General features: G+C 39.7%; 2 protein-coding genes across 7 annotated transcripts in view; one reads left to right on the forward strand and one right to left on the reverse strand.

The window, feature by feature from the left end:
* The window catches only part of IQGAP2 (IQ motif containing GTPase activating protein 2), a 328,352-nt gene that overhangs the window by 231,616 nt on the left and 82,797 nt on the right, over window positions 1–13,939 (forward strand). For all 6 annotated transcript variants that reach the window (XM_064273341.1, XM_023545568.2, XM_023545570.2 and 3 more), the window contains one exon: window positions 13,391–13,481. In XM_064273341.1, the coding sequence (XP_064129411.1) occupies window positions 13,391–13,481 (91 nt within the window). The remainder of the gene's footprint in view (window positions 1–13,390; window positions 13,482–13,939) is intronic.
* F2RL2 (coagulation factor II thrombin receptor like 2) lies at window positions 3,244–10,393 on the reverse strand. Its single transcript, XM_010588222.3, has 2 exons — window positions 9,815–10,393; window positions 3,244–5,685 (listed from the first exon to the last, which is right to left on the reverse strand). Exons 1-2 carry the CDS (start codon window positions 9,876–9,878, stop codon window positions 4,613–4,615), a joined length of 1,137 nt encoding a protein of 378 aa, XP_010586524.1. The 5' UTR covers window positions 9,879–10,393; the 3' UTR covers window positions 3,244–4,612.

The raw sequence follows: 13,939 nt of genomic DNA on the forward strand, positions 1-13,939 counted from the left end.
CCCCCTTATCTTCTCATCTTCGCTTTTGAGAAATTATTGATCTTTTGGTCACATACTGATGGTTTTTAAGTAGGGCACTGATCTTACAGGTAATAGCCTTTATTTTGTGTGCCCCTCTGCTATTTCACTAAAAGATGATCTCAGGGGATGGGCTCAGTTGTAGGTTTAGAGAGTATCTCAGGCCGGTAGTCTCAGGGAGTCCCCTGTTCTCTATTGTTCTAGTTTGTCTGGTGCTTTTTTAACCCCTGTAAGAATTTGAGTTCTCCATATTTTTTTTTCCCATTCTATCCAGTACCAACTATTGTGGCTCCAGTAAGAACGGTGTGTGGTGGTAGCCGGGCACCATCTACTTCTTCTGGTCTCAGGGTAGATGAGGTTGTGGGTCTTGTAGACTTGTTTCTTCTCTGTGCTTCTGGTCACCTTCTTGCTGTTTTGTTCCTGGCGAGTCAAAACCCGTAGTTGTGCCTTAGATGGCTACTTGCAAGCTTTTAAGACCGTAGACACTACTCACTTCACTAGGATGCAGATCATTATTTTTTGAACTATGTCATGCCAATTAACTGAGTTGTCCCATGAGACTATGATCCTAAGCCTTCAAACCCAGAAAACCAGTATTGGAAGGTGTATGTCTGAGGAGTATCCATATCTGTGTCCTCAATGAATATACGTGTCTGCACCCACATGTTTATATTTACACGTACCTATTTTTTTTTATAGATACTTCTATGTGTTCTCAACTTTGTACATATCTGTACCTACTTGTATACCAGTTTGTCCATACATGCTCAAATACTCATCATTACTTTTGTTTTGCTGTGCTCATTACTGTAATGGCTGCCACTTTTCCCATCACCAAAATATCTAGTCTCTATTGTATAATTTTTTTTTTTTATTGTATAAAGTATGCTTTCTGTGGGTGAATTCTTGTTCAGAGTTCAATGAGTATATACTGTGTGCATAGTGCAGTCCATAGTATTTAGTGAAAGAAGGGGATATGGAGGAACGCACAACACCATTTGAATGTTCTGTTCTTACCCTCAAGATACTTAGAAATGGCAGTGGCATTCTCATAAAGAATAATTAAATAACAGTAGAGATTATTAGTATGTGGCAAAATATCAAAATGAGGGCTACATAGAGGGATTCAGACACGGTTAGAATTGTTGTAGACTAGACTCCAAAGAGAAGTTGACACAGGAATGGAACAGAAGCTGTGCCTGAAAGATAAGGAAGAGTTGGTTAGGTAGGTAGAGAGCAGAATGATGCAGGCAAGTAATAGAGCGGTATTAGCAGATGATAGCAGTTCTAGGTGGGCAGTGCATGTTATTTTCTGGGCGCAGGAGGAAGCTAACCTGGCCTCGGTCCTCTTGAAGAATAGTGGATTTTATCTGGCTGCAGGACTTGTACTGATGTTTTGAGGAGTCCCACAGATAATGGCCACTATTGGAAGGATACTGGACTGAGGCTTGTATGACCTGTCACCTGAGGGTAGGAGTGATGTTACCTGGGACCCAGCTACTTGTGGCTGTGATATACCCAGGTGCAGGCCAACCTGAAAGGAGTTGGCATCACCCCTGTATAAGTATTCAGAATCCAGGAACTGCCCCATCTGAAACAGGAAAAAGATTTTTGGCTAGAGCAAATATTTATTGAGCACCTACTCTTTGCCAGACATGATAGACATTTTATATATATGATCTCATTTAACCTTAACAGCCCTGTGAAGTAAGTATCATTGTCACCACCTTACAGGCAATGAAACCAAGGTAATCAACTTCTCCAAAGCCATCAAAAAACTAATCATAGCCCAGGTCTGTCTGATTCAAAAACATATCTTTGTACATTAAGGCAAATGAAAAGGATGTTTATTGCAGCATTGTTATAAGCAAAAGACCAGAAGCAACCTAAATGCCCATTAATAGGGGACTAGTTTTTTTTTTTTTAGTTAAATAAGTTCTAATGTATCCATACTGTGATATACACTAAAAAGGATGAGTGGATCTATACTGAACGATCTTTCGATCTTTAGTATGCATATTGTTAAATGCAGAAAGCATGTTTACATTTCCGTGTGCATAAAAATGGGATACACACTCATTTAGCCACTTTTGGTCTATAAAATTAGGGGCTTAGACGATATTGGCAATTTGCCAACAGATTTCAACTACTGTGATTCTAATTAGATTTGGTTCATTTGCTATATTTAAGCAAAGGTTTCCTTTCCAGTACGTTCCTTTTGAAGCTTTCTTTCTCAACCCGTTCTTTTTCCCAGGAAAAATCTGTTTGTTTGGCAGCATCTTTGTTTTTGTTCTTTAATCTCTGCTATTTCAGAACCTGGAAATTTGCGGTCGTGTTTCTTATGGTTGTATTTTTGTGCCTTGCTTTCAGGGTCTAGCCTTGGCAAACAATAGAAGAAAATTAATTACATCACTGTTATTGTCAGTAGAGAGTAAAACTTGAATCAAGGTACACAGCCATGAAAGGTCACTGAGTGGCGTCCTCAGAGAGTGCATGCTCGTTTTTACCAAAGGTTGAGGACAGTGGCGTAGTTGTGGATCCTTGGTCCTCTTTAACAGTATTTTGAGGATAACCTTGCATTATACTTGATTCCTCTTATCTCTTGCAGAGAGGATGTCAGATAGCGATGCTGGCTGAGTAGAACACACTTTCTGTGTCTATTCGCTTGAGACATTCTCTTGGGAGCTATTTTAAATTTGAAGGCTTTTCTTGAGAGCATATGATTTATATCCCACCAAAATATTCTGTTTGACTTACTTATATGTTTATGCCTTAAAAATTGTGTTTTTAATATACAAATATTGCTGTATTTTTCCCCTAGGTAAAATTGTGTTACAGTTGATAAGTTTTTTGTTTGCAAAAGCCAGTCCTTTCCAGTGATCTTAAACTTATTTTAGATTTTTCTTGCTTGCTTTAGTGTTTACCTGATTTTCATTTTTCACATGACCACACACAGAGTGTAAAGGGTCTTCATATACGACTTTTTTGCCTAAGTCCAGTGAGGTAGATATGAAGGAACTAAGAAAACTCTGCCCATTCACAAATATGCATTTAAATAGGGGTTTTTTTTTAATATTATTTTTATGGTTATTACAGAGTATATGATCAGTGCACATTCCCACTGTAAAAGTAAATGCACCTCCACAATCCTTCATGCTTAAAGATCTCCTCAACCTCGCTTGTATTCCCTGATACCGCCCCACCCTTAACCGCCGATACCCTACCTTCTGTCCAGTTCCTCAGTGAAGGGAAATAATTATTTACTTACAGGAATATACTGGACATTTACAACAAAATATAGTTTTCCCTGTTAGGAATTATATATATGCAAGGAATAATGGAGGGGTTATTTTAACATTTGAAATGAGCCTATGAGTATATTTTTATTTTATCTTCCTTACGTTTTTTTACATGTCCAACCAGAAGTGATGTTGTCCCATGCCCTACTGACCACCTTGCCCTTTCAGTATGACTCTGATGGGCTTTCAAGCCGTTAGGATGCTCGAGCTCATTCATGCTTTCAGCAGCATGATGTGCAAAGCCTGGGGTGGGGACCCACGGAGGCTGAGAAGACTCAAACATGGGGTTGCCACAGAGCTCAAAGAAGGGAGAGGATAAGCACCTTCTCCACTTTACACATAGTGTTTAATGTGTGTTTATGGAATTATGATTCGTTTGTAAATGAGCTATTTAAAAGTGCTGTCGTAAAAGTACAAGAAAGTGCTTTAGAAGTTCAGATGAGAAAAATGGTGCTCCTAGCTTGAGAATCGGAGAAAAATGGTCCTTTGAGGACTTCAGGAGTTGGACAGCATTGGGGCAAAGGTGATAGAATTAGCTTTCTAGTCAGGGGCAGGGGCAATGAGAGGAGAAATCTAGATCCCAGCAAAGCAAGAAGTTTAGCCTTTGCCTACATCATATGCAAGGCTTAACAGGAAATAGGATAATAAAGTTAGCCCTGAAGGTCAGATTAAAAATTTATAATTTATTTCAGAAGCAGTATAGAGTCAATGAGAGATTTGGAGATGGCATTTTTGAGTGCTGTATTCAAATTGATACTTGAGGAAGATTAGTCTGGCAGTTACCTGTGAAATGGCAGGTAGCGTGGCAGTGAGGAAAATGGTTAGAAGGCAAAGGTGGGACTGGGATAAAGGATCCTAGTGAGGGACATTACAAAGGTAGAAGAAGTTGCAAAGATAGAATCAACCACCACTATGAGAGTCAAAGGAGGCAGAAGAATAAAACATGATGCTAAATTTCAGTGATGGCGATGCCACTCACAGAAGTAAAAAGGGAGGAGAAAAAAGGTAGAAGAGAATTTCATTTGGAGATGTAAGGATTTAAAGTACCAGAAGACAAATGAAAATGTGTAAGTTGTCACGAAGGGTGTGGTGAAGTCTTTTCTACTGAGTTGTAGTCTTAAAATACTGATAAAGTATTTTAAAAAAGAAAACAAATCTAGTGCTTTTGTTGTGATGTTTAATATGGAAGCACTTTTTCTTAGGAATACTTACATGTAAGTATGGGATAGAGCTCCTTGCACTACACGTATGTGATCCCAAGAATGTATGTTTTCACACATGGCTTTCCTTGTTCTCTAAGATGATTTCAGGACTGTAAGGTAAGCAGTGGAGTGATCTGTGATTTTTGACATGAGAAAATACAGGAATGGATCTAGGCAGCTATTCAGGCTACCCAGGCACAAAGCTATGAGATAGATAAAGTATAAGCCATCAGTGGTGTTGTAGTAGTAGTTAGCATGGTGAATAATGAGTATAATATTGCTTGGAGCAAAGCAAATGGTAAAAATCACAAGGATGAGGAGACTTGCCTTCACTGACCGTAACCACCTGTGATCATACGCATTCAGCGTCCTAATGATGGCTGCATAGCAGAAAATGATGACCACAAATGGAATGAAGAATCCAAAGAATGCCAAGAAAGTGAAGTAGTAGATTTGGAAGGGAGATGAAGACTCGCATATATTGTGGACATCGTGGCAGGTGGTGATATCCGGCCGGACAAGATAGTACTCCTGCTTAAGGATGAAAAATGGCAGCATGTATAAGAAAACAGTTGCCCACACCAATCCACATGTTAGTAAGGTATAGGTGCGCTTGGGTAGCCCCCGGTAAGTGAAAGGGTGGACAATAGCCAGGTAGCGGCTAATGCTGATACAGGCGAGCAGCAGAATAGAGCAGTACATGTTGCCATAGAAGATGATAATGGTGGCCCGGCACATGACCTCTCCAAACACCCAGTTGTTCCCGTTGAGATGGTAAGCTATCTTAAAGGGCAGTGTGATACAAAAAAGAAAATCCGCAATGGCCAGGTTGGTGTAGAAGATGGCCATACTGATGGATCTGGTCCTGAAGATGAGCATCCATAGGGTCACTGCATTGGCTGGCACACCAACCATGAACACCAGGGTATAGATGGTGGGTATCACTTTGGTGCTTAAGGAGCTGCTCAGGTACCCCATGGTAACATTATTCACGTGGAGATTTGAAACACTTTCTTCAGGACACTTAGTTTTTATAGGTACAGTGGCTCCTGTCCAGCCTTCTATGGCAGAAAAAGGAAACTCTTCAAAAGAATTTTCGGGAATGCCGCGAAAGGTCTTAATAGGTAAAGTTGGCTCTGCCAAGTTGTCTGCGTCATTTTCCATGCCTGTAATTGAAACAGGTATTAGCATGTGATTTCCTGCAGAACTGTGCCTACAGTTCAGGAGAAAATAAAACCAAGTATCTTATCCGACATAATTTCTGTAGATCTAGAATTTAGGGTCATTTTTATTTTTAAAAAAGTTTTATAGGTCAGACAATGAACAGTATATATAGCCTAACACCATGCTAACCGTGCAGGAGCTGTTAAAAACTAGATGATTAGTCCTTGCAAGTAAGGAGTTTATAATATGATGGGGAAGACAAAAATAGCGCACCAGACCGTTATAGACCAATATCATACTGATGACGAACTCTGTAGGAATTCAGGCAGTAGTTAACAGATTCAAGTAATTGAGCAGAGTGTCCCAAGGAAAAGATGAACTTGAGCAAAAGTGAGCAAGGGCCATGAAGATGAAATTTAATAGATTAATAATATTCTGGTAGGTGATGTATGGGCAAAGACATAGGGTGAGTTGACATGAGATTTGGGAATGTCAGATAATTTGATTCAGCAAATGTTCATTGCATACTTACGTACCAGTGGTATAAAGTTTTGATAAATTCCATCCCTATCTTTAAGTAACTTTCAAGCTAGCATACAGGTTCATAATGCATTGTCTTATGGGAGATTGTCTTGGATTATCTGGATTATGGTCCTAGGGTAATCACAGGGGTCCTGATAAGAAGGAGCCAGGAAAGTCAAAGTCAGAGAGATTTGAAGATGTTACACTGCAGGCTTTGAAGGTGTAAGAAGGGACTATGAGCAAAGGAAGCTGAAAAAGTCAAGAAAACAGATTCTTCTCTAGAGCTTCCAGAAGTAACACAGCCCTGCCAATACCTTGATTTTAGGACTTCTGACCTCCAGAATTGTAAGATAATAAACCAGTATTGCTTTAAGCCACTAAGTTTATGGTAATTTGTTGTAGCAACAATAGGAAACTAATACACTCATGATTTGACTTGTGTTTAAGATGACTTTGGGTGACAGTGTAAAGAACAGTAAGGCTAGAGGCAAGGGGGCCTGATTTAGAGGCTACTGTAATTGTCCAAACTAAAGATGATGAGTTACTAAAGGAAAGCAGTGGTGGTAGAAAGGAGGGGATGAACACAAGCGACTCGTTGGTGGAGGCTCAAAGGGACTTGTCATCTGATGGACCGTGGGGGGCAGTGAGGGAGAGGCAGGAGGCAAAAGAGACTCATGATTTCTACTCCAGATGACTTGGAGGAGGAGGATGCCATTAACTGAGGTGGGGGGACAAGGGAGCAAGACTGTGGAGGAGTTAAATCTCAGGTTTGAATTGTGGGTGGTGTAGCAGTGTATTGAATTGTCCAGCAGGGTTGAAAGACTAAGTGTAGAGTCCAAAATTCCAGGAGCCCAAATTAGAGGTATGAGTTTATTAGTCTGCATAGAAGTTGTAGTTTGATTTAGTAGAAGTAGTTGTGATGGTCTAGGGGGAGATGTGAGAAGAAAGAATCTAAAGGTAAACTTTAGGGAAAATGCCTGATTTTAAGGGGAAAGGTGACAAAGAAATATCAGAAGGTGAAATCAACATGGTGCCTTAGAAGATTAAAAAAAAAAAAAAAGCCCAGTGCCGTCGAGTCAATTCCGACTCATAGCAACCCTATAGGACAGAGTAGAACTGCCCCACAGAGTTTCCAAGGAGCACCTGGCAGATTTGAACTGCCAACTCTTTGGTTAGCAGCCGTAGCACTTAACCACTACGTCACCAGGGTTTTCTTAGAAGATAGGAATGAATTTTAAAAGCATAGAAACACATCAACCACATACTTAAGTATTTGGCATTACATTGCATGTAGATATTAATAATCCTAATTTCTGAAAAGGCAATTAAACAAGCTTGAATGGTCAAACCTGTTTATCACTATACAATTTTTCCAGTAATTAATCTTTGACATGTATAGGAAATTCCCGTTACTGGTGTGTCAGTTCTGATTCATGGCGACCCCCATGTGTGTCAGAGTAGAACTGTGCTCCATAGGGCTTTTAATGGCTGATTTTTCAGAAGTAGACCACCACGCCTTCCTTCCAAGGTGCCTCTGAGTGGACTTTCGGTTAACCAAGCACAGCAGCCATTTGCACCACCCCGGAGACCCCGTATAGAAAATAGGTTCTCCCAAATTTCTAATGTTACCTTAGGATGGACTTTGATCCCAAGTATAACCTTGTACTTATTAATTAAAGTTGTCAGTGTTCTGCCAGTTAAGTCTTTTCACATGACCTCTCAATTCCTACTTGTTGAATATTTGTGGTTACCTGTTTCTCTCATACAGATTAGTTTCTCTTCCTGCTTTAATCTCTAGGAGTTAGCTTCAGGGTGAAATTGAAGCCTTTCTCACAACCCTGAGATTACACAACTGAATTCAGATGTAAAATAGAGATGGAGTGTTGCCCCAACAAGTGAGCACATGTGGGTGATCCATCCATCAGTGTCACCTAAGGAAAGGTAGCACGATTAAAGAAGAGGGAAGAAAAATGTGGAAGGTGGCATTCTTCTGTGCAGCCTTTGAAGGCATCTTGTGTAAGACTTCTGTTCAGCCACAGAAATCCCTCCATTCATTTTTGTATTTTGGAAACATTCTTGCACCAACATCACCCACAGAGAGTGCTTTTAAAGATGGACATGAAGCTGGAAAATAATGGATTAAGAACATGCTGTACAAGTAATTTCCCTTCAGGGTTTGATAAGAGAGCTACTGAAACCAAGTGTTTGTTAGTTTTCAGAAATTCCTGTGATTGAGCAAGACATACATAAAAGCATATCCTAAACAGTCACTGTGTTTGTGAAAAGCTGACTGGATTCCATTTTCTGCCAGAATTCCAGATCTAGTTCAGCTTAAATAAATCTTTTGTTCCTTAGAGCCCCGTTTTCCTGAAAATAGCACTCATTGTTAAATTTTATTTTTAAAAAAAAAGTTATTTGAATTCTTTATGCAGGTTTCAATTTGACGTAATGTGTCTGAAATGTTTTTCTGAGAAAAGGAGAGAGTACTAATCTAAAATTCAGCTACTAGGTAATGATTCCTTCCTTCAATGCTTCACATTTTCCCCCCACCCCAGTTGAAGAAGGCACATTTACTTGTATTTACTTACTTTGCCCCTTTTAAGTTCCCTTCTTTTCAATTTCACCAAAGCCCACTAGCATCCTGAAGGAACCACCTCCACAAAACTCTGTTCTTTTCCAATTTTGCTGCTCCAAGTTTGGCTCATCCATGCCCAGAAAAAGCACTTACTTATCCTATTCTTAGACTCCACGTGTGCTGCTGCTAGCCTCCCATCCTCTTAGAGCTTTCCGGTAACCTCTGGGATGCCGTCTATCAATTGCAGCAATGTTCCCTTACTAGAGTGGTGGTGGTGGTGATTTTCTTGTTGTGGTCTTCCCTCACTACCCACTTCCAACTCCTAACAATGTTGACTGGAGATGACCTAATGGTAGAAGGTTATGGATACAGATCAATCACAGATTTGCTAATTTTGGAGCAAGCAGGTTACAGGCTAACGTTGTGATAGGTGAAATAGGAGATTTATGAACAGTTGAAAAATAGCCTTTGGGAGATCTTATTTCTAAACCTAAAAGTTCATATATGAGGATGAGAGAACTTGCTCCTACCCCTGAAAGTCAAAAAGGTATTTCATTTAAGAAACGCTAATTTATTCTTAGCATCATAGCATCACTGGCATTTGAAAGCAGATATTTTACTCTGTCTAGCAGTATTCCTACACACACACACACCCTTTTTGTTTATACCAGAAGGTGTAAACATAGGACTTTTCTTTTTATCCCTTGAAAAAGTACTATCTTGGCTGAATCAGAGGAAACTGTTAAAAATCCAAAAACTTCTCGCAAAGAACATTGACTTTTGACTTAATTGTAGATATTTAAAATCTCACATATGGCATAAATTTTAAAATATCAGCAGAGAACACTTAGTGACAAGGTCTGAGTAGAGTGAACAAGCTCTAGATACTTCCGTGACTTCACTGTTTAATAATTCAAATCAAGCTCTGCCTTTTCAGTTTGCAGTTTGTGTGAAATGTAAAGAAAATCAGGTTCACTTGAGTCAGCGTGTGACAAACCAAGACTCCCATGCTACCCCGTAAGGAAGGGGCTTACCGCTTTGACAGAGAGTGGGCGGCAGAAGCAGTAGTCCAGCAGCTGCAAAGATGAGAGCCTTCATTTTGATGACCTGAGTCCGAGTTCTCAAACGTTATCAGATGTAAAAACTTACGGAACACAGCTGGAAGCACGGGTGCGCATCAGTTCCGTGTGCTAGCAGCAAATGGAAATTTGTCATCTCAGTAGAAGTTTGCTCTCCTGTGCTCTGCAGGCAGGAAACTCGCCTTGTCTTCTGCAGGGAAAGGGCGTGACATCACTGATTTTCAGTATGCCGTGACTCAGGCTGAGCTTCTGGCCAACAGGAGCACGCTACATGATCCTCAAGAAAGTCTTTTAACTCTTACTCATCCCTAATAATCCTCTTGAATAGGCTGTAATTCCCATGCAGCGTAGTTATGTGCATTTAAAGAAAGCAGAACGTACACAGTCCTTTCCAGAAGGTAGCTGAAAATCGATGCTAACGGTTTTGAATCTGCCCCATCTCTCATTTTTACCCATTTTTAAAGCCCAGCTTCTACTTCTTAATTGAGCTGTCAGAAATTATCCTTTCTTTTATCCTCCCAGCTATTTCAGACAATAAATCTTGAGCTCATTACATAATTATAAATTAAGCCAATAGTGGAAGACAAACATTTGTAAGACGTTAAAAGTAATTGGGCGCTTGGTGACTTTGAAAATTCTCCATTGATGTCACATTGGCCTGAATTTGTCATCAGTGCTTGACCAGAACTTGATTTTGTGAAGTTTTTTTGTTTTGTTTGGGGAGGGCTTTGTTTTATTTGTTTGTTTGTTTGCCACTGCTCAGTGTGTTCTGAGCCTCTTGTTCCGTAGGGCCAGGTAACCGAGGGGCCCCAAGCAACACTATTTGATGAAACTAAAATCATAAAACAACACTGAAGTACAGAGGACTCCCTTTATTCCGTGAGTCTCCAATAAGCTTCTATGCATACTTATGTTCTAGGTCACTCAAAAAGAAAACTGTGTTATAATAGGTTTTCCTATAGCTAGTGACATTTAAGATTAAATTTTAAGCTAGAGAACCCAACAGCCTGTTGCTTATAAAATGCTGCCAGAGCCAGAAAATGCAAATTCCACGTGAGCCTTAAAGGCTGAGTCATAGAGCTAGGAAATTGATCTGTGTGAACTTTAAATTAAATCTCATCAAACCAAGATGTTTATAATCCGAGGTCAGCATTTAATACTTCAACTACATAATGTATGCTAACACAAACTGAGAAACAATGCTCTATTGAAGAAATTATAACAAAAGAAAAAAACAAAACATTGAGTACATTTTCCTTAGTTGAAACTTTTCTAGGAATCATCTAAATTCAGGAATTTATTATTTGATTCACACATGGCCTAGTTTTTGTCCATTTGATCCATCTATAATTCGCATGTGGAACCTGGTTGTTTAGCTGGATATAGAGGTGTGGCCATCCATAAAAATAAAATTATTTTCAGTTTCTGGTAATGCAATTTGAAAAGGAGATCTTACTTTGATAAAATTCAGTTTTCACTCTTGGTTTTCTATTTAACTCGACCTTCAGTTTGGAGCCCTGGTGGCGCAGTGGTTAAGAACTTAGCTGCTAACCAAAATATCAACAGTTCGAATCCACCAGCCGCTCCTTGGAAATCCTGTGAGGCAGTTCTACTCTGCCTTATAGGGTCACTATGAGTTGAAATTGACTCACCGGCAGCGGGTTAGGGGTTTTTTTTTTTGTTTCTTGTTTTGATATCTTCAGTTTAACATGTCACAATTTAAACTGTTGACCTAAATTCATTTGATTTACAAAGTCCCTCTTGAGCTTGGCTTGTAAAACCAATGTTTTAAAGGGGAATTGTCATTTTCTTCTCATCTGGATAGTTTGTGCTGGTGCTTCTTCTGCAGTGATAAGTTATGAAGGAAGATGGGTAAATACCCTTCAAGAAAATAAGACAGACGTAAATAAACTTGTATAGAGCTTAGTTTTAGAACAATAGAATGAGAAATATTGAGTTGTCTTTGGGCTTGGAAACACAAAATAAAAGAGTCCCCCCTCTGTCGTCCATTCATTCCTCCTTTAGCCTTTGGCTTCCCATCTTACTTCCTGTTTGAACTTTCCCCATCCATTCTTAAATGGAACATCTTACTAACAGCTGATAGGTCCCATGTGGCAGTTCTGGCTAGAAATGATTGTGGAAGCAGGGCCAAGCCTCTCTTCCCCCAGTGGTCTCCGACAGCCTGGATGTTGCAAGAAGAAATAACAACAATTGTTTTGTCTCATTTTCAGAGCCCTTTTCACACATTAGCCTCTGAGGGAAGTGGGGTTAGAAGCCTGCTGGAGGAGCTGGAGAATGTCATATCTCCTTCCTGCCCCCATCCCTCTTGAGTCCTAAATGATAGAGTTGGTTTTCCAGAGTACACTATGGCTCCAACCCCAGAGTCACTACCTCCCACGCATCACTATCTTGCTTTATGATTTGGGACATGACACTCCTACATATAAGCAAATATTCCCATTTTTTAAGTGAAATGTCTCAACCTCCCTAAAAATATTTAATTTCTACCTCCTGATAGCAAAATTTACTTGCAGTCTTGGACAAGTTTTTGTAAAGCATAGCTGCTAGCTGGAAGTTCCATTTAATAAATTATATATTAGCATCGCATTTGTAGCAGGATCATCAGAGTTAACCCAAAGGCAGAACTGTAAGATAATTCAGTACATTTTAATTGCTCTTATCACTCCTCTCGGAAGCCAGCCTTACCATTGGTCTTTGCTTCTCCTGCAACTCAGCACTCCTATCATAAATTAATCCCTTCTTAGCTGTTTCTAGATATGTCTACAGCTAGTATTGGCATGGATCACATTGTATAACAATTATTTCTTGACGACATCTGTCTCTTTTACTAGACTGTTAACTCCTTGAGGGTAATCACTGTGGCTTTGTTTCTTTGCTTTTGTCTCTGTGTTCTATAAATGTCAAGTATCACTGTGTTTCTGTCAAATTTATCATACCCCATGACACCGAGGGGCACCTTGGCACGTAGTTTGGGAACCAGTTAGAGTGACTGGGGGAAGGAAGGGCGTATTTAACTAGAGCAGTAGGAGGCGATTGAGTTGAGGCCTGAAAGATAAGAGAAACTAGTCAGAGGAGTGTGAGGTGAAGAGGGGGCGGGGGTATGTAAAGCCAGATCATTAGAGCCTCACAGTTGATGGCAGGAGAGCCTGTGCTTCATTCTAACTGCAGTGGAAAGCCTTTGGAGGATTGTAAGCAGAGGACTGACTGATGAGATACACTTTTATAGATTGTCTGGTTCTCTGTAGAAGACCGCTGTCATAGAAGGCAAACTCGGAAGCAACAACAGCAGATAGGGGACCAGCTGTCTGAGAGGTGGCAGTGGAGAAGTGAGAAGTGGTCAGATTGGGTCTTTTTCATAAGTAGCTTTTACAGTATGTAACAGTGCTTGGTAGCTGCTAAATAAAACTTTGTGGAAGCTAATATAAAATGGCTCTTGATAAGCAGTTATTCATTCTGTTTCATCATCATTCATCCTTCTTTCTTTCTTTTACTCTATGACAATGTTTCCAGGACCCTGAGTCTGCTTCCAAAGTTCTTTGGCTGGATGAAATACAGCAAGCAGTCGATGAGGCCAACATGGACAAGGAGCAAGCAGAAAAATGTGAGCGCTTGCCTTCTTTCACTGCTGAACTTGCCTTTTTTTAATTTAGCTAGATGCTTGAATCGTGTAATTTTTAATTTCCGAAGTGATTTGGACCCTCTTACCAAATTTTAGTTCTTGAATGTATATTTATACAAAAATAAAATTAATTAATTGTACTGTGTTCAGAGATTAGATTCTATCTCTGATATTTCAGAATGTGGCTGAACAAAATCCAGGGAACAAAACAATGATTCCTAAGCTCTTAAATTTCATAACTGAATCGAATCCTTTTTTATCTTGATCCTTAAGAAACTAGCCCATTTCTGCTTCACGAATGCCTATTCTCTCTTTTGTGTCTTCCATGATTCTATTTTCTAGGAGGTATGGTATGAAAATTTCTGTGACAATTCAAAGTAGCTTCTAAATGGTACAGTAACACTCAAAGTATACTAATAACCTACACAAATTAAAATAAG

The sequence above is a fragment of the Loxodonta africana genome, chromosome 2 (genome assembly GCF_030014295.1).
Source record: "Loxodonta africana isolate mLoxAfr1 chromosome 2, mLoxAfr1.hap2, whole genome shotgun sequence".
Classification (NCBI taxonomy): domain Eukaryota; kingdom Metazoa; phylum Chordata; class Mammalia; order Proboscidea; family Elephantidae; genus Loxodonta; species Loxodonta africana.